Source organism: Sapajus apella, unplaced genomic scaffold (assembly GCF_009761245.1).
Source record: "Sapajus apella isolate SASKATOON/1434 unplaced genomic scaffold, GSC_monkey_1.0 scaffold107, whole genome shotgun sequence".
In the NCBI taxonomy this organism is placed as follows: Eukaryota; Metazoa; Chordata; class Mammalia; order Primates; family Cebidae; genus Sapajus; species Sapajus apella.
Genome location: NW_022437047.1, coordinates 2238263 through 2260308, shown reverse-complemented (window position 1 = coordinate 2260308; position 22046 = coordinate 2238263). Strand labels below are relative to the sequence as shown.

The 22046-nt window shown below is 54.6% G+C and overlaps 1 protein-coding gene across 2 annotated transcripts in view; it reads left to right on the top strand.

The window, feature by feature from the left end:
* Positions 1-21456, top strand: part of ZCCHC24 (zinc finger CCHC-type containing 24) — a 63595-nt gene extending 42139 nt beyond the window's left edge. Inside the window, exons 3-4 of one of the 2 annotated variants that reach the window (XM_032259213.1) lie at positions 9012-9176; positions 17321-21456. In XM_032259213.1, the coding sequence (XP_032115104.1) occupies positions 9012-9176; positions 17321-17434 (279 nt within the window). In that variant the 3' untranslated portion in view covers positions 17435-21456. Of the gene's footprint in view, positions 1-782; positions 4601-9011; positions 9177-17320 lie in introns of those variants that run through there. The other variant, XR_004263000.1, reaches the window with a different exon arrangement.
* The last annotated feature ends 590 nt before the right edge of the window (positions 21457-22046 follow it).

Below are 22046 nucleotides of genomic sequence, written 5' to 3'. Positions count from 1 at the left end.
GGGGCGCTCCCCGACTCCCCGCCCCTCATTCCTGACACCGCTCGCTCCATCTCTCCAGGGTCTCTCCTCATCCCTCTGTCCCCCGCTTGTTTTCTCCTATCTCCCTTCCCTCCTCCCCACACCCCCACTCCATGCCCCCCTCCCCAGGGTTTTCCTGAGGCCTTTTCCTGTCCCTGTGAAAGCTCCCATTGTTCCCTGCACTTTGACAAACCCTAGTGTTGTGGAATCAGGATGGCATTTTTGCGGTGGCTTTGGGCTCAGAACAGGGGTGGGAGGGGTGACAAGAGGCCAGGCCTTCTGGGCCCATGCTGGGCTGCGGCAGGAACCCAGAGGAGGGGAGGGGGCCCTGGGCAAGGAGGCCAGGACGGCTGTGCGCAGACAAGGAGGCCCTTGAGGCTCCAGAGGAAGCCCCGGGTGGCCTCTTGCCGCGTCCTTCCTCCCTCCCAGCATCCTGCAGGCCGCAGCCCAGCCCACCTGTCCCTCTGGCCGCCTGCTTCCTTTGGGGCCTCCATGGAGCCTGCAGCTGCCTGGACCAGGCTGCAGGGACACGGCCCTCCCACCTGCCTCCCCCGGCTGTGCATGTGGACATGTGAGTGTGGGGTCTTTGGCTGGTCCCTAAAGCAGTCCACAGAGCACGGAGGGGAAGGAAAGCCAGGGTCGGCACTTGGCAGACTTGCTGCCCCTGTCTCGAGCCTCAGTTTCCTCATCCGTCATGAGGGTTAAGGGTGTGCTGATTTCATGAGGCTGTGGCGATGATCAGAGATAATTTCACGTGTCGTGCGTAGGTCCCTTGCTTGTCACGTGGGAGGCCTGTAGCCTCTGCCTGAGGACATGAATCCAAGCGTGTTTTCACAGGTGTGAGTCCAACTTGGAGCCTGGGAGTGTGTGACCGGGGGAGTTCGTGACTGGTATGGGCCACAATTGGTGAAAGGGTCACAGGGCTGACCTCTTTGGAAAGCCTTGGACTGAGAGCTCCATGAAGACAGGGCATTCTTCATCTGTCTTGTTTCCACATTCCTGGAATTTTCCACAGAGCCTGGTGCAGAGTGGGTGCTCCATGAAAATTAGGTGAACAAATGAATATTGAGGTAGTGGCCGGAGTCAGAGGTCAGAGGTGGGGCTGTGTTCCTAGGAGCAGGCTTTTTCTTTAATTTTCTCTCCACCGTCTCATGGAGAGGCTGAGCTTTCAGTGGAAGGTGTCATTCTGGAATCAGCAGATTGGGTTTAAGTTTCGGCTCCACAGCTGTGTGGGCTTGAGCAGGTTGCTTGGCCTCTCTGTGCCTCAGTTTGCTCTCCTGTCAAATGAAAAGGCTCTGGAGAGTCAGGTCAGAAAGCGTGTGGTATATTATAGGTGCTCATTGAATGCTAGTGTCCCCACCTCCACCAGAACCATCCCCTCACATGGCAGATACAAAAACCGAGGCTCTGAGACAGGTGTGGGAGAGCCAGGGCCCATCCTGGGCCTCTGACCACTATCCCCAGTTTATTTCTGACTGCCCCAGGCTCAACGAAAGACACTAGGGAGAATGACAAGGGAGCTTCTGCCTCCTCTGGCAAGGGCCTCCAGGAAGGTCCTGGGCTGAGTCCGTGGTTACCCCTGTGCCCACTCTATGCACTAGTTGCCCTGCCCTGTGGCCTCTGTTTTTGCATCAGTGGAAAGTCCTTCTCGAACTCCCAGGGCCACCTCAGTGGCCAGGCTGCAGGAAAGCACTCAGACTGGGCAGACGGGGCAGGACAGGGGCCGGCAGGCAGCCCATCTGTTCTTTATTTCCTCCCCCTGCTCCTCTTGGCTCCAGCCAGAGCCTCTCAGCTGGACGCACGGTGGGGCCGGCCTTGTGCTGCATGGGAGGGTGGAGCGTGAGTGGGCTGCCAGGCACACGCTGAGTTATGGGCCTCCTGGGAGCCCAGTGACCCTGCCCAGTGGTCAGTCCCACCTCTTGTTCTGGAGATGGGAAAACTGAGGCCCAGAGATGGGGAGGGAGCCCCCAGCATGCCCGGACCCATGAGAGCAGCAGCTCCTTCCCATTTGTCTCCAGCCCAGCTTTGTGGATCTCTTCGTGCATAGCAGTTTAGAAAGAGGGCCGTTAGGTGGCTTGGGCTCAGATCTAGACTGCCCCATTTCCTGGCAGCGTAGCTTGGGCAAGCTGTGTAAGCTCTTCATGCGTCAGTGTCCTCGTCTGAAAGCTGGGACTAACCTTACTTAGCTCATGGGTGGTTGTCAGGACACAAAGCCTGCCTGACCCTGACCAGAAATGCCCAGTGATGGAGCAACAGTGATTTCTCCATCCCAGGGCTTGGCAAGACACAGGCCTGTGCCCCTGTGCAGATGGGGGTGGCAAGGCCAGGTGTGGGGGTGAGGCACATACCTGAGGCTGGGAGGCATGGAGGCCTACAGCTGGGCCCATATCCAGAGAGCAGAGTGCAGCCTGGAGTCGTGGCGTGTAGGGTACAGCCTCAGGCTCTCAGCAACCACCCTGCTCCCCTCCCGGTCCCTGTGATTCTCTGTCGCAACAACCAAAGGCCACAATGTCACCTCTGTGCAAAAGGGATTCATCGTCTGCAAGCGGTGGGGGGAATCAAACTTCACCCTAAGGGATCACTCCCTTGTGGTGGGACTTCAGGCAGCTGGGGAGGAGTGAGTCGTCGGGCTCTGGTGTCACGTGGCAGTGTATGGACACGTCTGACTTCCCTTGAAATGGAAGGAGCAGAAGGGACCCAGGGATGGGGAGTGCATTCCATGGTTGGGGGGCAGGGTAGCTCTATGGACATGAGCATGATCCAACAGAATCAGCAGCCTGTGGCCAGCCAGTGCCCAGGCCCCAGAGTCCACACCTGTAGGGGCAGGAGTGTGGCCAGAGCCACCATCTCCGTGGGGTTCCCACCACCTTGGGAAAACACAGTGCGCCCCCTAGGGGGAGGAGGGGCCTGCCGGCCAGAGAGTGGGCTGGCTACTATCTTCTTCCAAGTCATACCCATGCATTCATTAAGACAGAGCATGAGCTGCAGAAATAAGGTCATCAACAGTCCTGTCTCTGAGCCCTTGTGGCAGCTGTCCTGCCAGTCCCGTTCTTGTGCAGTGGCTGTCTTTGGTTGCTTATCCTGCTCTCTTTATAATTATTTTCCCAAACCCCTAACAAAAATCATCATAACTATTTCACTGGCTTTCTTGTCATTCCTCCAAAGGGCGCAACGTCATTTAGGGAGCCCTAAACGTAATTCATTGTCATTGAGTGTTTCACTCATTCCAGGTTTTCATTGTCCTAACTCATGCTGTAATGGACATCTTTGAACACCCCTTTGGTCCGCATGTCTGATAATTTCCTTGGGATGGTTGCCCAGAGATGGATTTGCTTTGGATAAGGAATGCACTTTTTTTTTTAAAGTTTGAAAGCTAATAGAAGTTTAAAGTTGTCCTGTAGAAGCAGTAGGAAAATATACCTGTTCAGCGCCCACCCCAGCAGCATCTCAGAGAGCCTGTCCCCACACCTGCCTGGTTGGCCTTGGCCAGCTGCAGGGCTCGGGAGAGCTGTAGAGTTACAGTTCCCCCGGAGTCACCACATCCACCTGCCTGACCAGGGCAAAGGTCCCCTCAGCAGCCTCCCTGACACTTGTTCACTTAGCCTCTGCTTGCATACCCCCAGGAAAAAGGAGCTCACCACCTCCCAGCCAACCTCAAGAGATCCCACGCAGGGATGGGAAGAAAACACTGAACCGTTCTGAAGAAACATCCAGAGAGTGTCAACCTCCTCCACATCTCTTCCGCAGCCCTTGGGTTGCCTGGGGGGCCCCTCCCACTTCCCCACAGGGCGCTGCCTTCTCTGCTCCTTGGCTTGGCTCCTCCTTCCCACCCCCACACTGCAGCTGCAGCTTCCCACTTCCCAGGCTGCCCTCCTGTGGTGGTGATCCCAGACCCAGTCTGAAAGTCAGAGGATCCATCCCTCCCCCCAGCTCAGTCAGATTTACCCTGTGTCCTTGAGTGAGTCCCCTTGCCTCTCTGGTCCCCAGAGGGCCTGTCTGTGCTACAAGGGGTGGTTTCTGAGCTCCAGTGAGCTTTGCCCAGGCTCCTGGCAGATGTGAGCCCCCAGAGGGGTACGTGCGGGGGACCTGGGTCAGGAGAGCCTGGTCAGGCCTGGCATCCTTCCCAGCCAGGCGGGTGGTGGCCCCTGCAGTGCTGTCAGCAGTTACCGTCTGTTTCTTGCTGAAGTTGATGAGAAGAGCCCGTGCCTTTCTGAGAGGACGCAGGGCGAGTGTGTGGGGGGTAGAGAAGCCTTTGTTCTGTTAGAAATTCCTTCTCCCCGTGGCCCTGCCCTCATTTGTAAGCATAAACAATGTTAGGACTGAGCCCTTCCAGGAAGTGTCTCCTCAGTGCTGAGAGCTGCCACAGTCCCCTCTCCTCCTCCATCCACTGCCCTTACCACTGCCCCGCAGGCCACCTCTACCCTCTGATCTGCAGGAGGTCACAGCCAACACCTGACACTGGACTGGGCTGAGCGGGAGGCCCTAGAGATTTTCTTATAAAATTCCTGCTAGGGGTGTCTCTCCCGACCAGCACAGGCCCCCATCATGGTGGGGACAACTTTGGGGGTGACAGACAGAAGAGGTGAGTCACATGTGGCCTTGTGGAAGGGCCTGCTGGGCCTAGCCTGCTGCCCTTCACACACTGAAGGCCTGGGAGGGATACTTTGGCAAGTCCTACCCCTTCCCTGTGCTTCGGTTTCACCATCTGTTAAATGGGTTAATAGTGTTCCCTGCCCCACAGGATTTTGGGAGAGTTGACAGGCTGTGAAGCCCTGAGCATAAAGCCCAGCACACAGGCGGTGCCATACGAATGCCATTTCTCTTTCCTCTTTCCTCTTGCCAGCAGTGCCCCCCCACCCAGAGCTTCCGCAGCGTGCTCCTTCCATGAGAATTCTAGAAAGCAAAGATGCCTAATGCTGTTTCTTCTTTTGCTTACCAGCCTGTTCCCCATTCCAGGGATAGAGAGCTACCCAGATGTCCCTCCCAGGCTTCCCTCCCATCTCTGGAACTTTCCTCCCGGGACTAATGCCCATTGACCTCAGCCCTAGCCACTGCAACACCTCAGACACCTCCCCTCCCTCTCCTAGTGCAGGCAAGGAAGGAGAGAATCATCCTGAAATAGCTAATGGTGACCGAGCACTTGCCATGTGCCAACCACTGAGCTGAGACATTTGCATGCATGAATGTGTCAAATCCCAACAGCCCCGGGACACAGGTCCTTTATCATCATCCTGGTTTCCAGATGAGGAAACCAAGGCACAGAGAGGTTGAGTAACGTGGCGAGGAACTCCCCTGGATAGTCACAGGAACTCCCCTGCAAGCATCTGGCTTTGGAGACCACAATTTGAGCCATATCCCATGTGATAGCGTGTTGGAGCCGGGCCCTCCCAGCGCCTGGCCTGACAGCAGCTGTGGGAATGGTGCTTTGAGGATGTCTGGTCCTGCAGGAGGCTGGGGCCCGTCCCTTGCCTGCCAAGCAGCTCACACGCCCTGACGGACAGTTCCAGACGGCTGCTTTTCTAATTACATGGTGTGTCCGTGCTTCCTGGCTCACCCCTTGCTCTTCTCTTTCATCTTCCTGTTCCCTTCGGTTCATACTCAGTGTCTCCTTTATCTGTGTGGGTTTCCTACCCGTTCATTTCTGAAGCAGGGGCTCTGGGAACAAATTCTCAGAGTTCACCCCACTCCCCATGCTTCGTTCTGCCCAGTGTCCTGGGTTGACTTGACCTTTGCCCCAACTGTGTGAGGCCAGGCACCAGGTCCTGTGAGCTCTCTGAGCTAAGAGGCCTGCAGAACCAGATGCAGAGTGGGCCTGGCTGGTGGCAGTCCCCAAGTTCCCGCCTTCAATCAAGGAGTGACAGACCTCAGCTTCGGGGAGGCACCCAAGCCTGACCCTCGACTCCTCTGAAGACATAGATGCTTCTGAGGATGGAGACATGGAGGAGTGAGTTCATCTGGTGCTTTATTTCAGATGATGGAAAATGGGGGGGGGTGATAGAGGGGGTGGCTTGGAAGCCACAGGCCCTAGGTGAAAGAGAAGGTGGCACCAGAAACAGTCAGAAGGACACCCACTAACTTGAGACCAACAGAGCTCAGCATGCCTTCGGAAGCACACATTGACCCCTGTTACAAACTGACCAGCCCCAGGCCCTGGCTGCCCACTGAGCCCTCCCCTGGATGTGGCTGACCCCTCTCTCTGATCTGACCAGGGCTAAGGGCAGCCCTGCCCTGGAGCTCAGGCTGAACCTTCTCCCAAGAATGTTACAGCTGCCAGGAAGGCCACCGAGGATCCAAAGACATGAGGCAGCGGGCCCAGGAGATCAGGGTGGTGTTGGTGTCCTTTCTAACTTTAGATTTGCACACTCAGCACATATGTCCCCTCTTGGTGTTTTGCCTGAAATTCTAGCAGGCTATCACCAAGTGGTAGTAATGCGCCTGGGAAAAGAGGCATGGTTGCTAAAGGAAGCAACTATGTACCAATTTCAGGTACCACTTTTTGTTCTACATTAATAATTAGTAATAATCGCACTAATATTCCTGTTTTGCCTTCTGCGTGCCAGGCACTGTTCTCAGTGTTTTGCATCTAATCCTCAGTTCGCTTAATCCTCAGAACAGTCTTATATGGTAGTTACTGTCATCATCCTTGTGAAGTAATAGGACCTGGATCCAGAGTGTGTGCCCTTAACCATTACGCACCACTTCATAAATGGGCAGTTCCCCAAGGAAAGTTACTATGGAAGCCCAGTGCTTCTTTAACGTAATGGCATATGAATTCCCTGGGGCTCTTGTTAAAATGCTGCTCTGATTCTGCAGATCCTAGGTGGGGCTTGAGACTCTACATTTCTAACAAGCTGGTGGTGCTGTCGCTGCTACGGTGACCATACTTTGAACAGCCACCATGGAGAGCTTACGTTTAAGCTTCTGCAACTCAAAGCCTGTGAGGGCCTAGGAGAGAACGTAAATTCAGCTGCAGCTGGTGGGAGCAGAGGCAACGTGGAGGAAGCACATGCACGCGAGCCCATGGGGTAGCCACTTCTCAACCTCAGCCAGCAAAGATTCCAGACCTGTGTGGTCACATTTCTGTGTGAATCTCCCATATACAAATATTAGGGTAACTCATTCAACTTTTAAAAACACTTGCAGCTTGTATGTGAATGTTCATAATAGCATTATTCATAATAGCCAAACTTGAGAAACAGCCCCAGTGTCTATCATCTGATAAAAGGGCTGAGAAAACATGGCATATCCATACAGTGGAATATTATTTGGCAATGAAAAGGAATAAAGTGCTGACATACACTGTACTGTGAACAAACCTTGAAAACATGACACTAAGTGAAGCCAGACACAGAAGGATAAATGTATGTTTCTACTTAGATGAAATACCTAGAATGGGGAAATCCAGACAGACAGTACGTTAGTGGCTGCCTAGGACTGTGTGAGGTAAGGAAGTGGGAGTAGGATGCAGAAGGACTATTACTGGGTATAGGGCTACTTTTGGGGGGCAATAAAAGTATTCTAAAATTAGACTGTGGTGATTGTAGAACTCTGTGAATATTCTTAAAACCAATTAATTTGTCCGCTTTAAATAGGCGAAATGTAGGAGGCATGAATTTTATCTCAGTAAAGCTGTTAAAATAGCACTGCATGGGAGACAGCTAGTTTCTTTCATATATAAAATGCAGTTACAAATCAACAAGAAAAATATTAGGCAACTCCAACAGGAAAAAGGAATCACAAAGAGTATGAACAAATAGTTCACAAAGGTAACACAAGTGATTCTTAAATGCATGGAAACTTCACCCTTGCTCATAATAAAAGACATACAAGTCAAAGCTTCTCTGAGATTTTCTAGCTTTTAGACTGGTAATAATGAAAACTCTGTTGATGCTGATATGGGATGTTAAGCTGGGATACCTGCAGCATGTGGGGAGGGGCACTGGCAATTTGATCTATAAAAATTAGTGGTGCCCACACTCGCTGACCCAGCAATTTCACTTTTATATTCACACATACACTCACACATGTGCAAAACGATACATGTATGAAGTTACTCATAGCATTGTTTGTAATAGTGGAAGAACAGAAACAACCTAGATGTTCTGAAATAGTGACTGGTCAGTGCACTATGGAGCTTGCATGGACTCATACTGTGTGCAGCTGTTAAACAGAATACAGTAGCTCTCTTTATATGGATGTAGGGAAAACTCGAAGATATATTATTCAGTAAAAAACAGTAGCCAGGCATGGCTGTATGCACCTGTAGTCCCCGCTACTCGGGAGGCTGAGGGAGGAGGATCCTTTGAGCCTGGGAGTTTGAGTCCAGCCTGGTCAATATATCAAGACCTTGTCTCACAACAATAAAATAAAATAAGATAATTTTTTAAAACAGAAGACGCAGAACCAGAAAGATGCAGAACCAGATGGATAATCTGTTTCCATTTTCATGAGGGAAAAGAATGTTTGTACAAATGTGTATGTCATGTGCATCTGTAAACGCAGGGCCCGCCCTGGGAGTGGTTTGAGGGAAATTGGATTGCCCCCTAGTAGGGGAGCTGGCTGCACGCGGGCAGGAGGAAGACTCATCTTCACTGCCACCAGTTTCCATGCTTGGATTGCCTCTTCAATGTCCTTTAAAGCACACTCCTAGGTGGGCCGGAGGGCCTGCGTGCAGGACCATGAGACCAGCTGCCCTTGAGGACGTGTGAGCTAAGGAAGTAATTTCCAGACTCCATTGAGTACTTTACTCCTTAAATCTAGAAGAGACGTGTGCCACCCACCACCTCCCCTGTTTTCCGTCCCCCATGTGTCTCCCAGCCTTGGGACTCCTGTCTGTGCTCTGGGTGCGACCCTAGTGTTATCTAGACTGGGGACAAAAGGTGCCTGCACACATGGACACAGGACATGAGGACAGAGGTGGAGGCCAGGGGAACCCTGTGCGGCATCATGTTGACCTCTGCACCCCAATCCTGTGTTTGCTTCCTGCCCTGTAGGCACGCCCCAAAGGTGAGGGCCTGACGCCCTACCAGGGCAAAAAACGCTGCTTCGGCGAGTACAAGTGTCCCAAGTGCAAGAGAAAATGGATGAGCGGGAACTCCTGGGCCAACATGGGGCAGGAGTGCATCAAGTGCCACATCAACGTGTACCCGCACAAGCAGGTGAGCCGGGCGGGCGGGCGGGGGCCTTCTCGGAGGGCGACTTTTCCCTTACCGGTAGGGCCTCGGTTTACTCCCTCCTACGAGGGAGATCTGTCTACATTGGCCCTTTCTTTCCCGGTCTCATCTGAAATGTGGGAGGGGGAGAGAAGGGAAGGAGGATAATGGGGAAACTGCACCAAAATCTTGAGACCGGAGAACCCCCAGGGAATTGTACAACTAGTGAACGGGGCGTGCTGTTGTGAGACAGAGATGCAAGGACAACAGGAAACAGCAGAAAACTCGAATTTCCTTCCTTGATGCATCCGGTCATCAGCCAGTGTCAACAGGGAAGCTGTGCGCACCAGGCCCGGGCTTGTGGGAGGGGCGGAGCCAGCTCCTCCTCCCTTGGGGCGGGGAAGATAGGCCTGTCACAAGTTGGGGGCTGGCCATCTTGGAAAGAGGGCACACGCTTGCCTGTAATCCCAGCTACTCAGGAGGCTGAGGCAGGAGAATTGCCTGAACCCAGGAGGCGGAGGTTGCGGTGAGCCGAGATCGCGCCATTGCACTGCAGCCTGGGTAACAAGAGCGAAACTCCGTTTCAAAAAAAAAAGAGGGCACAGCAGGTGCAAATGCCCCAAGGCTGTAAGGACTTGGGGTGCTCCAGGCCCACACTTCAGTGAAGGCACAGGGAAGGGCAGCGAGAGGCTTGGGATGCGGGCTAAACGGGGCTGCTGCAGAGCCCTGGGGGCACTGAGGGACCCAAGAGCAGCAGGGCTTTCAGATTTATTTTAAGTCAGTTACTCTGGTTGTGTGCAGAGGTTGAGTGGGGAGACCAGTGGAAAAGCCAAAACCAAGCCCCCATACGAGCTGGGAGGGGACTGAACTCCGTGGGTAACCCTGGAGCTGGATGTGACACCAAGCATCACTGGATTGGTGGTGGAAGAACAGGCCCACCCCAGCCAGGCTGGAGCACCCGAGTGGGTGGGGGAGGTCGTTCCTCAGCTGGGCGACCTGGATGGGACACAGGTATTGGAGATGAAAGCAGGTCCTCTGATACACAGCTCACGTTTGAGATGTTTGCAAAAATCCAGTTAGAGATGTCAAGAAGGCAGGTAGATGTGTAATTCTGAAGCTCATGCGAGAAGTCAAGATGGCCCATACGTAAGTGGGTGTCTTCAACCTAAAGGCAGTAGGGAGTGGATTTGAGTTCCCACAGAAAGCAAGTAGACAGAGCAGAGAAGGGATTCCCTAGACCCAGTGTTGCTGAATCCCAGTGTTTGGTGGTCAGATAGAGGAGGAAGACCCAGTAAGGAGAAGCAGAACCAGGAAGTGTGGAGTCCTGGAAGCTGGGGGTGGGGTCGGGGAGCGTTGTTGGAGGCTTGGCTGGTGGTTGGTACTCAAATGTCAGGTATAGAGGCCACAGAGGAGTGCCTTGGAAATTTAGCAATAAGGAGATGGTCCTCAAACTTTGGCAAAGCAGAACACAAGCACCACTTTTACCTGGGGAACTTGAACCACAACCAAGGTTTGAGAGACACAGAAGCCCGGCCAGCCAGGAATGAGGGCAAGAGTGGAGGCGCTGATTTGTAGTTGGCCAGGGGTCAGGGCAGTGTGCATGGAGCAGTGCCAGGGAAGGCTGCCGTGGATCTGGCTGCAGAGGGAATGCCTCATTGTCCACTCTCTTGATGGGAGTCTGATTGAGGAGAGAATCACAGCAGTAGCTGCAGCCGGGGGGAGCCCTTGGGCTGGGTGTTGTGGAGATGGGAAAGCCCGGAGCCAAGTGCAGGCTGGTGAAAATGTTCTAGAAGACAGTAAAAGTTGGCTGGGAGCGGTGGCTCATGCCTGTAATCCCAGCACTTTGAGGCTGAAGCGGGTGGATCATGAGGTCAGGAGTTCGAGACCAGCCTGGCCGAGATGGTAAAATCCGGCCTCTACTATAACTACAAAAATTAGCCAGGCACGGTGGCAGGCGACTGTAATCCCAGCTACTCGGGAGGCTGACGCAGGAGAATCGCTTGAACCTGGTCGGCAAAGGTTGCAGTGAGCTGAGATCCACGCCACTGCACTCTAGCCTGGGTGAGAGAGTGAGACTCCATCTCAGAAAACAAAAAGAAGACAGCAAAAGTCTGATGATACAGGGATAAAACAGGGGATGCTTCACCCATCAGCACAGGAGGGAGGGAGAAGAAGGGGTAATTAGGAAGGTTCATGGGTTGGATGGTGCAAAGAAGAACGTCACATCCAAGGCTTGTTTTCTCAGTAAATGGGAGACAAGGTTCTCAGGTAGAAGTGAGGCGGGCTGGGGTGGGCTTGAGGAAGGATGAGCAAGGAAGCAGCCTGCTAGGGAGAGCTGGCTGGACCACCCAGCCGCATCCCAAGCCCCGGGAGGGACGTGGTCCTAATGCAGTGGAAGGGGCCAGCCTAGTTCGGTGACTTGCTCCAGCGTAGCTCGAAGGGCGGGTGCAGGCCAGGCCCGGTGTACGGAGGGTCTGCAGGGCAGAGGTTGGCTGGGCAAGCACTCCAGAGGGCAGATGGGGGGTGGACATATTTGTAAAACTGTGATGACCGTGCTTCATCCTAGGGTGTCAGCAGGGAATAGAAGCCAGAGGGGCCCGGTGGAGAGGGAGGCCGGGTGGGGCTGTGGACTGGGTGGAGTCCGGGAGCCAGTGGAATGGAAGGAGAGGAGGAGGGGGCAGACGGGTGATTTCTGAAGAAGCCCAAGTCTAGGGTGTGGCTGAGGGGTGGTGGGAGGGAAAGATCACTGTCGATGAGGCAGTGGGGGACAGCGGAGCCAGGGGTGGGGTGGGCCTTCTGTGTGTGCTGAGTCATCACAAAGGACGGACAGACAGAGGAGGCAGGAGGGGAGGGGGCTCTAGGAGCCGTTGGGGGAAGGCTGCCCAGCGGGAGAGGTGGAGGCAGAGCTCTGAAGGGGTAGAAGTTCAGTAGACCGGAGGGCTGGAGGAGAGCTTGGAGGCTGGAAGGGCAGGTGAGTGGCCTGGGAGGGAGGAGGGGAGGAGGCAGGCAATGGTGGCTAGCTGGCTGGGGGCAGGAGTCAGGACAGCCCAGTTTCTGCAAGGTCTCAAATGTATGGGGATTGCTGGGGTCTGTGCTGACAGTCCCAGGGGCTGGGTCCTTATCATCCACTCTGTGACCTAAGCAGAGAGGCAGGGCCCAGCCCATGCACCCAACCCCACAGGAACCGAGTCTCTGCGGTGGCCCCAGCCCCTTGCCCCTGCCCCGATATTGCCCAGCATCTGGCTGGGCAGGGCTCCTCACCATGTCCCTTTCACAGTGCCAGGCCCATTCCTGGCTTCCGTCACCAGCCCCATGCTGGCAACGGCCCCACCTGCCTCACCATCTCCATCCCGCCAAGCTCAGCCCCAGCACAGCCTCCCTGACCATCCATCCCCCATCTCCACATCAGGATTGGCTCTCCCAGGCCCCAATCTAAAGGATCCTTCAAGAGCACGTGGCTGGGCCCTTCCCCTCTCCCAGTCTTTAGGCTACTGTTGAGCACCTACTGTGTGCACTGGGGACACTGAGGCCCTGAGGGAAGAAAGTACTTGAGTAGGGTGACCAGTCAGCTGTGTCAAGGGGACCCAGGTCTCCCAGCGCCCAGCACTCCATCTCCTCTCCTGTGCTTCCAAGCTGGGAGGGGGTGTGTGGGTGGTGCCTCTCCGTCCCCCAGTCATCGGGAGCCTTTGAAGAGCCCAGAGGCGGTGCTCCCCATGGTGCTTCCCATGGTGGTGGAGAGTGGGTGGTTTATTTCTCCTGCCCCGAGGAGCCTTGACCTGCATTCCCTGACCTGCACTGTGCTCCAAAGAACCCTCCACTTCCCCACTCTCCTGCCCAGCCACATCTGTTTCCTGTCAGGCTCCAGCTGCGGCTCCCCCTGCCAGCTCTGGTCCCTCAAGGAGAAAACACCACTGGGCCTTGCCTTGCTGCAGGGAGTGGGGGAGGCTCTCCACCATGGTCAGCCCCAGCTGCAGAGTGTTTTCTCTCCACAGAGGGGAGTGTCTTGACAGCTTCCCCAAGCTCCTCGCCCAGCGGCAGGCTGAGTGGGGCTGAGCAGTTGGGCCAGGGCACACAGGGAATTCACACCATGGGGTCATGGCCAAGGGAGGGGGCGCAGCCCAGATGAGCCCAGGAGGGCACTGGCAAGGATGTTTTGAGAGCACTTCACCCAGGACTTCGCTGTTACCCCTGCCCTCATGCTGCCCATAACCCTATATAACACATGATACCAATACTGGCCAACATTTTGAGTGCTCACTATGTGCCAGGCACTGTCTTAATCCCGTGGCATCGGATAACTTACTGTTCGCACCAACTCTATCATGTAGAGTTAGGCTACAGACTTGGCCCCCATTTAGTGGAGGAGAAAATTGAGTCCCAGGGAGGTTAAGTGATTTGTTAAAGGTCACACAGCAATCACTAAGTCTTGCAGAGCTTTTCGTGGTTATAAAATACTTTATGGCAGTCATCTCAGCTGAGTGCAGTGGCTTACACCTGTAGTCCCACCAGTTTGGGAGGCCGAGGTGAGAGGATCCCTTGAGCCCAGGAGTTCAAGACCAGCCTGGGCAATATAGTGAGACCTCGTCTCTATAAAAAGAAATTTTTTTTTAAACAATCAGCCAGGTGTGGTGATGCATGCCTGTGTTCCGAGCTACTTGGAAGGCTGAGGTGGGAGGATTCACTGCACCCCAGCCTGTGTGACAGCAGCCCTGCCTCTAAAATAAGACAGTCAGCAGGGCGCAGTGGCTCATGCCTGTAATCCCAGCGCTTTGGGAGGCCAAGGCGAGTGGATCACTTGAGGTCAGGAGTTTAAGACCAGCTTGACCAACACAGCGAAACCCCGTCTCTACTAAAAATACAAAAATTAGCTGGGTGTGGTGGTGTACACCTGCAATCCCAGCTACTCGGGAGGCTGAGGCAAGAGAATCACTTGAACCTGGGAGACAGAGGCTGCAATGAGTTGAGATAGTGCCACTGTACTCCAGCCTGGGCAACAGAATGAGACTCTGTCTCTAAATAAATAATAAAAATAAGATAGTCATATTATTTACTTCTCAATCACACACACACACACACACACACACACACACACACACACACACAACCTAGGAAAAAGACAGCGAATGTTATTAACCTTCCACCCAGGTCTCAAAAGGGCAAGTTGAGATTGTGGAGAAAGATCCTGCCCAATAGCCCTTGGCTGACAGGTGGCAGAGCTGGCATGCAAAGCTCTGTCTATCTGACTTTGGTGACACCATGTCATATGGAGACATTGCAGAAGACACCAGACAGAGGGTTTTCTAGGACAGTTTTCAAAACAGGCTGGCCATGATCCTTTCAGGCCCCATAGGGGCTCTGCCCTCAGTCAGCCCCAGGGATAAAGACTCAGAAGGCAGATGCCAGTCAAGATGGGTGCAGCTGAGCAGGCGCCAGTGAATTCCCAGGGGAGGGTGCTGTGCCTGTCCCTCCACCAAGCACAGGAGGGTGCTGCCCTGGGGACAGAAAGCCAGAGACCCAGACAGGCTGGGAGGGCGTGCTGCAGTCTGCGGTGGACACTGGCTGTAAGCTGGCCCTGAGCCCCCGGACAGTGCAGCCTGTGGGGCCAGCTGCAGGCAGTAGGCAGCAGCGAGTCCCTGCAGCGTGGGGCTTGGAAACAGCACGTGTGTCTGGAAGGCCACACACCTACCACCTCCTCGCTGCAGGCCCCAGGGATGTCCCTAACATCTTGGAGCCTCCGTGGCCTTATCTGTGGAACTCCCTTTCCCATACATCTGGGCCTGTTTCCTCCCTGTGCCACTCACAGAGAGGTGGGGATGTTAGGTGGCCTGACGTAGGTGGCAGTGCTCTGCCACATAATGTGTAAGCCTTGGGGAATGAGGGCTGCATGGGGGCTGCTGAGCCTGGCCTTTCTGGCCCTGGAAGACTGGGTCTAGGAGGCGGGCCTTGGCTAGTCGAGGGCATGGGGGCTGCAAACCAACTTGGATTTGGTGTTCTGGAGGGGACAGTTCACTACTATACTGATCAGACCGTCCTTTGGTCGCTGAGCAGAGAGTCTGTGTGACCACGATCTCCAGGATGAGGTGACAGGGACCCAGATTCTAGCTCAAGGTGGCGAGACTTCTTACAGTGCAGGCAGTACACTGAGCGGTGGGCTCTGCCAGCAGACAGTTCTCCAGCCCTGGGGGCACCCAAGTCCCAGATGGAGGAGGCTGTTGGAGGTCTCCATGGGACGTTGAGGAGAGCAGGGAGTGTTCCCTTCCTAGGTCCTTTCACCTTGGGACCTTGCTCAGTTTTGATCGCCCTCCACCAGCTGGTGCCCCCTCCCATCAATAAGACAGACCACAGACAGCTTCTGCCAGCCCAGCTCTTTGTATTCATTATCTCCATTGAATTGTCTGCTGAGAACAAGCCCATGAGAAAGCTGTTATCAGCAACCCTGTTCCGGATGGGAGCATGGAGGCCAGAGAGGGCAGGTGGCCTGCCCAAGGTCACACAGCTCTTAGGTAGGAGAGCTGGCATTCGAGCCCAGGTCTGACAGGAAGTCAAACTCTTCTCTTTTCTGGCCAGGACGAAGGCTGGACAAGGAAGCCGGTCATCTGAAACCCCCTTGCAATGCGGCTAACATGCCTGTCTTTCCCTCCAGGCCTTGGCTTTGGACTTTAAGCCTGGGAGCACAGGGATGGTTTTTATGACTCTGGGGCCAGAGGCAGGAGGGTGGTTCCTGGATCAGAACCCTCCCACCACAGTCTCCCCATCTGCTTCTAGAACCTTCTGACTCTTCTATTCCAGACCGCTCTGAGCGTCCTCCTGGGGTCCGGACTGTGGATTGGGTGGGGAAGCCAGTATACTACTTTTTAGCCATTCAGCCTGGCAGGGGGACACAGCGTACCCTCTGCTGCCCTCCCCTGACCATCCCGGGCCATGGTCTGCATCCCGCGTTCTCCTGCCCCCTCTCCTGGGCATGTGGCCTTCAGGTGGCCCTGACCAGCTTCCTGGAGCCCCCCATGTCCATGAAGGGGACCCTTTGGCAGGCAGGGGCTCCGGCTGGAGAGAAGGAAGCATCTCCATGAGCTGGCCAAGAAAGCGTCCGCTCAGGAGCTCCTCATGGCCTCCATAAATTCTCCAGGGAGTCAAGTCTTTGCCAGCTTTGGAGAGTCAGGAAGGGAGGAAAAGAGGGAGCGGGGAAGCTCACTATCTAAGAGAAATGTGCTCGTCTGTGCCTTCCGCTGTCCAGTTCACACACTCCCGGGCGTCTCTCTGGATCCTCCCAGTCCCCTGCAAATGAGGCCCTGGGAATGGTTCACTTCAAAGAAGTGGAAACAGAGGCTCCCTGCGATCACCCAGTGAGTGGGTGGCATGATAGGCCTGGCAAGTCACCTCCCTTCTCTGGGCCTCAGGTTCCCTGTTAGAAAACAGGTTTCATTCATGTAGCCTCAACCAATAGGGCACTGGGCCGGCTCTGAGGTGTGGGGCTCAGTCGACACCCCGGCTGAAGACGTCACAGAGCTGGCTGCTCACTTGCCACAAGCCCGAAGCACGTGACTGTGTCTGGGTTAAGCTTCCCTTGAGTCCCGAGGCCACACGAGCAGGGGTGGGAGTGGCGAGTGGCCAGCGAAGAGGCGCCAGATGCTGGGTCAGGAGATGTCAGTCCGGGTCAGATGTCGGTCCGGGCCTCCACTGCTGTGGACCTAAGTCTCCTCATCTGGACAGGCCGCACCAATGTCCTGCCTCTAACCTGGACTTTCATGAGCCTCAGTTCCCGGTTCCTCAGGGAGAACTCAGGGCAGAGCAGATACCCAGGATGGCGGGTCCAAGACCCCTCCACAGACCTGGCCCAGCCCAGGGCCACACCTGTGAGTCCCAGGATTCAGGCACCTGCATGCAGGCTCGGCAGGAGGGCTCCAGCACCATGGCCAAAATGACCTGGGACCACAGGCGTCCCCTCCCCGTCCCCCATCGGGTGTGTGTCTCTCCCTCTCTGTGTCCATCAGTCTCTGTCTCTGTGCATATGTGCATCTCTGCCTCTCTGGGCCCCTTCCTCTATACTGTCTCACCTGTCTGTCTCTGTGTCTCTCTCCCCGTGTGTCTCTCTGTGTCTCTGTCTTTCTCTCCCCTTACTCCCCCGGGCCCCTTCCTCCTTCTCTCTGCAGAGACCCCTGGAGAAGCCCGACGGCCTGGACGTGTCTGACCAGAGCAAGGAGCACCCGCAGCACCTCTGCGAGAAGTGCAAGGTCCTGGGTTACTACTGCCGTCGCGTGCAGTGACCGGCTGCCCACCCACGCCCAGAGCCACCCCTGACCCCTGCCAGCCTGAGGAGACCCTGCTTCCCTGTGCTGCCCTGAGGGGCCGCGTGTCGCCCTGTGCATGGGGTGCCCTCGCAGGCCTGCGGGGCTGGGCCGGCGGCTCTTAGTGTCCTTATCTTGTGTGTGCTGACAAACAGTGTTACTGACATAGCTGCATCCCCCGGCCAGGGGAAGCAGGGAGTCTGGGGCTCTTTGCAGGTGGGCCTGGGGTCTCTGTGGAGCAGACAAAAGCAAGCAACAGCCCATGTCCAGGAGCCCACAGAGTCCTGGGGGTCCCCACAGGCTCTCCTCTGAGAGCCCCTTTGGGGTGAGCAGCCTTGTATTGGCCACAAGTGCACTAAATTTACTGTGAATCCCAACCCCCCCCAGACCAGCCAGGCCACCTGCTCCCACCCAGAACCTCCAGTCCGCCCTGTATGGAAAGCCACTCTCAGAAATCCCTGTTTCTTTCCTGAGTCAGCAATCATGGCAAGGGGACATGTGTTCCAGCATCTGCTGGGGAGTGGGGCTCTCTGTCCCTTGCCCACCTTAAGCCCCAAATCCTGACCCCCTCTGACATCACTGGCATTGCACCTCAGTGCCCCCCCCCCACTCTATGGACCCTGCTAGGAGGGGTTAGGTGCAGGGGAGGCACAGAATGCTGGACAGATGTCTCCTGGGTAATGTGGGGCAGTCCCCCACCATGACCCCCACCAGACTGCCTTAGGTTTTGTCAGCCCACTCCCTTCCCTTACCCTCTGCCTCCCACCCATGCCAGGGGTCCACATCAAGGCATTTGGGCCCAGCATGGAAGCCACTCTAGCAGAAAGGACACAGGCCTGGCATTCTGGAGAACTTGGCTCAAGTCCTTGCCCTGCTGCGACACACTGTGTCACCTTGGGCAAGAACTTCGCATCTCTGGGCCTCAGTTTCCCCATTAGTTAAGTGAGAGCCTAACACTAGAGAGCATTGGGCCCATCTCAGCTCTCTTGTTCTGGGATTCAGGCTGGCTGGTGCCGTGTCCTGGAACAGAGAGACTTATTTGGGGAGTTTCACCCAGAATGGTGGGAGAAACTGCTCAGGTGCCAGGTACCCTGCACCAAGACCCTTCACTTGGTGTCTTAGGAAGTCAGGCTGAGGGATGCTGAGTCCTCCCCTGCTGGATCCGGCAGCCTCAGCCCTGCTTTTCATCCCCTACCCCTGCAAACATGGAGGAGCCGCCTCCTCCTCACCTCGGCCTCCTAGCCCCCCAAAATGGGGAACCCTGACATAAGCCACAGAACCCCTCTTTCTAAAATGGGGACAATAATTTCCTACCTCCCAAGGGAGCAGAGAGGCCTCGTGGCACGTCCCTGGTCAGGGAGCCCACTGTCCCAGCTGGTGTTGGGATGGTGCGCTCCTCTCTGCCCGATGAGAAATCCCGATTCCGGGGTCACGGCCCCTGCCTTTCTCCCGGCTGTCAGAACTGGGTCTCTTGATTTTGCCCCTACATTATGCCTCTGTGGGAAAAAAAAAAAAATCAGACCACGAAATGGGCCTGAAATTCAGTGTTTACCACGGCTCAAGGATGCCCACCTGGTGTCCAGTTGCCTTTTGTTTTTAAATGAAAATGCTTTGTACAACTGAGGAGTTACAGTGAAGTGTTAGCCAGGGGTCCAGGGAGTGAGTTGAAAAGATGGAGTGAGTGTATTTGCAGCCAGGGAGCTGCTGGGTGGATTCGAGGGGCCGTACCCTCTGAGCACTTACAAAGGTATATTTGCTCCAGGCCAGGCAGCAGGCTGAGAACACCCTAGCCACCACTGGGGACTGCCACTGAGGACTTCCCAAGCACGCTGTTCCCTACCTTCTCCAAGGTGTTGAGGTGAGCTGGGCTTGGCCCCAGCCCAGGCTTCTGTCCCCAAGGAGAAGCTGCCACTTACGGTCATCCTACCACACTGCTAAAGAGAATGTGGGCAGTGGTGGGCGGTGTGCCTGTGCCAACTCTTCCAGGGACCCACCCCACAGGGGGACCTTGCCTGGGGCTGCCAGTTGTGCTGCAAAGGTGGGGGAATCCACACCCTAAAAAGAACCCAGGCTCCAGACCTCTGGAGGCCAGGGCTTCCCTGCATGGGCTGAGGGGAGAGGGGCTATCACCCCAGGTGACCTTGCCAGTGAGCTGTTCAGTAGGTAGCCACTGCCCTGCCACCTGTGCAGAACCAGCCACCTTGGAGGCTGGGGTTCCCGCATTGAGGCCCCACTTCCACATTTCCCTTGACTCGGCTCTGGCTGAACTGGGGAACTCTCCGTGGTCAGCAAAGCCACTGCCATGCAGGCTTGGTGCTGTGAGAACTAAGTGCTCAGAGGGCCAGCAGCCCAGGGGACAGGAACGAGTGTGGTTTCAGTACGTTCAAAAGGGACAATCGCTTGCAGTTGGTAGATCTAGCGATCTAGTTGGAAGATAATGGTGTTTACCCCATATGAAGTATTCAATAGTTCTACTTGTGAATTTGTATTTATTTTGAGTTATACTTGACACAGAATTCCTTTTTTAAAAAAATACTATGTGTGTATTTTGGAAAAAAAAATTCATAGATGTTAAAATTTCTGCATGGTTACCAGTTTTTCTCACAACACTGAATTTGGTAGCTTTTCCCGAAAAAATCTTCACAGTGATTTTTTGTCTGTATATATTTGAGGGCCTTTTTTTAAAAAAAAGAAAAAGAAAAAAGAAAAGAAAAATATAATTGTTTGATTTTTGAGATTAAAACAAACAAAAAGAGAGGCATTTTCAAAACTTCAGAACTTTCAGGAGGGCAGGAGAATATCAGAGATTTCTGGAAGTATTTTGCAAACCTTCTGCTTGAGCTGCAAGAAAATATTTATGGTGAGAACTTTTCTGTTTCCCGTTACTGGGTTTTTGGTTGGTTTTTGTTTGTTTTTTACTATGCTTTGGTCTGTAAAAATATGCAACTGAACTACATTCAGAAGGAAATATTGTCTACGTAGAATATTATATGAAGTTGGTACATAATTCTGATGAGGAAAAAAAAAACCTTTGCAATTCTTTAAGCCATATTGTTGTTATTCTGTGTTGTTTTCCCTGGATGAAAACATCAGTATTAAGTAGCCAGCATATGATTCAAGTGTTTAGACTTATTAATATGTTCTTGTCCTGTATTTATACATATGTGTATTTTGGAAAGTATTGCCTTTTTAAAGGGAAGCTATCATTAGATACATAGTGGAAAAGGGAATAGTGACCCCTTTGTGCCTCTTCCGCAGAGGATAACAAACAGCATTGTAATCCATTCTCTTGCACCTTCTTCTTATTATCTTATTACGGTTTTATTAATTTTGTAGGGGGGCAGGGAGTGGGCAAGGGGAAGAAGCGGCTTATTTTCACTAGCCCCTCTGTGGTCCAGCAGCCCCTTGGCTTGGTGGGAGGGCTCTCGATCAGTGGGGCCCCGGAGGGAAGAAGAAGTGGGGCAAAGCCTGGCCCCACCACTCGGGAGCTTTGCCATCTGAGCCACGCCTCCTCCGGCCCACGCTCCTTGAACTTGGAAATGTCAACCGGAGCCCTTATGCCAGCCCTCCAGCATCTAATAGACTTGAATCTGCCCTAAATGAATACTTAATCCAACCTCACTACATTGTAGCCCAGTCCAACGACTAACCCTGAAATGGGGGTGGTCCAGCCTTCATTGAGGTGGCCGAGCAGCCCCCTGGGGGCTGTGGCAACAGGCTCATCCTTCTCTGTTGCCAGCCTCGCTGTCCGACCTCCTCCACCCCCGTGCGGTGACCCTGTCTGTGTCTGTGTCTGTCCATATGTGTGAGTCCAGCTAAAAAGACAAACAGAACCCGTGGGCCCAGCTCGGAGGGCGCGTGGAGAAGGCTCCAACGTCTCCGACGTGCAGCCCTTGGGATGGCATTCCGTTGTGTGCCTTATTCCTGGAGTATCTATATATGACTTGCCTATAGAAACATAGCCCCTTCATGCTGTATTAAAAGGACTTTTAAAAGCAAAAGAGTCTCACGGGTTTCCTTGTTCGCACAAGCGTGTGGGGAGGCTGGACTCTCAGGGGCAGGAGATGGGGCAGGCGTAGGAGAGACTTGGGGCTACCCTCGGCCCTCCTGGGTCTGGGTCATCTCGTCATTGCCCTGCCTCTATTCCACAGATTTGTCTTCTCCCAGCCTCTCTGCCCCCAATTGGACACTCTCCAGGGCAACGGTCCTCCCCAAGTTGGCCCCAGACTGGGAGAGATTGTCAGCAGATGAGGTCACGCGTTCACTCAGTGGGGGGACTCCCGGGTGACCATATATAGGAGTGAATTTTCCTCGGAGACGGCAGCCCTCGGCTGCTCCCGCTTGGCACACGCAGCCAAGATCAGGATTTGGGCCCCAGACACGCAGCATCACACAGTGGGCAGAGAGGTCCAGGGGAGACGGCACAGGGGCCCCTCTTCTGACCGAAGCCTGGGCTGGGCTGTCAAGGAGGTGGGGGGGGTCCTGCTGAGGGCCATGAGGAGCCACAGCAAAGCAAGACCGTCAGCAGCCACCGCCTGCAAAGCCCAGCACTGGCTCTTGTTCTCAACCTTGCTGCCCACCTGAGTCACCT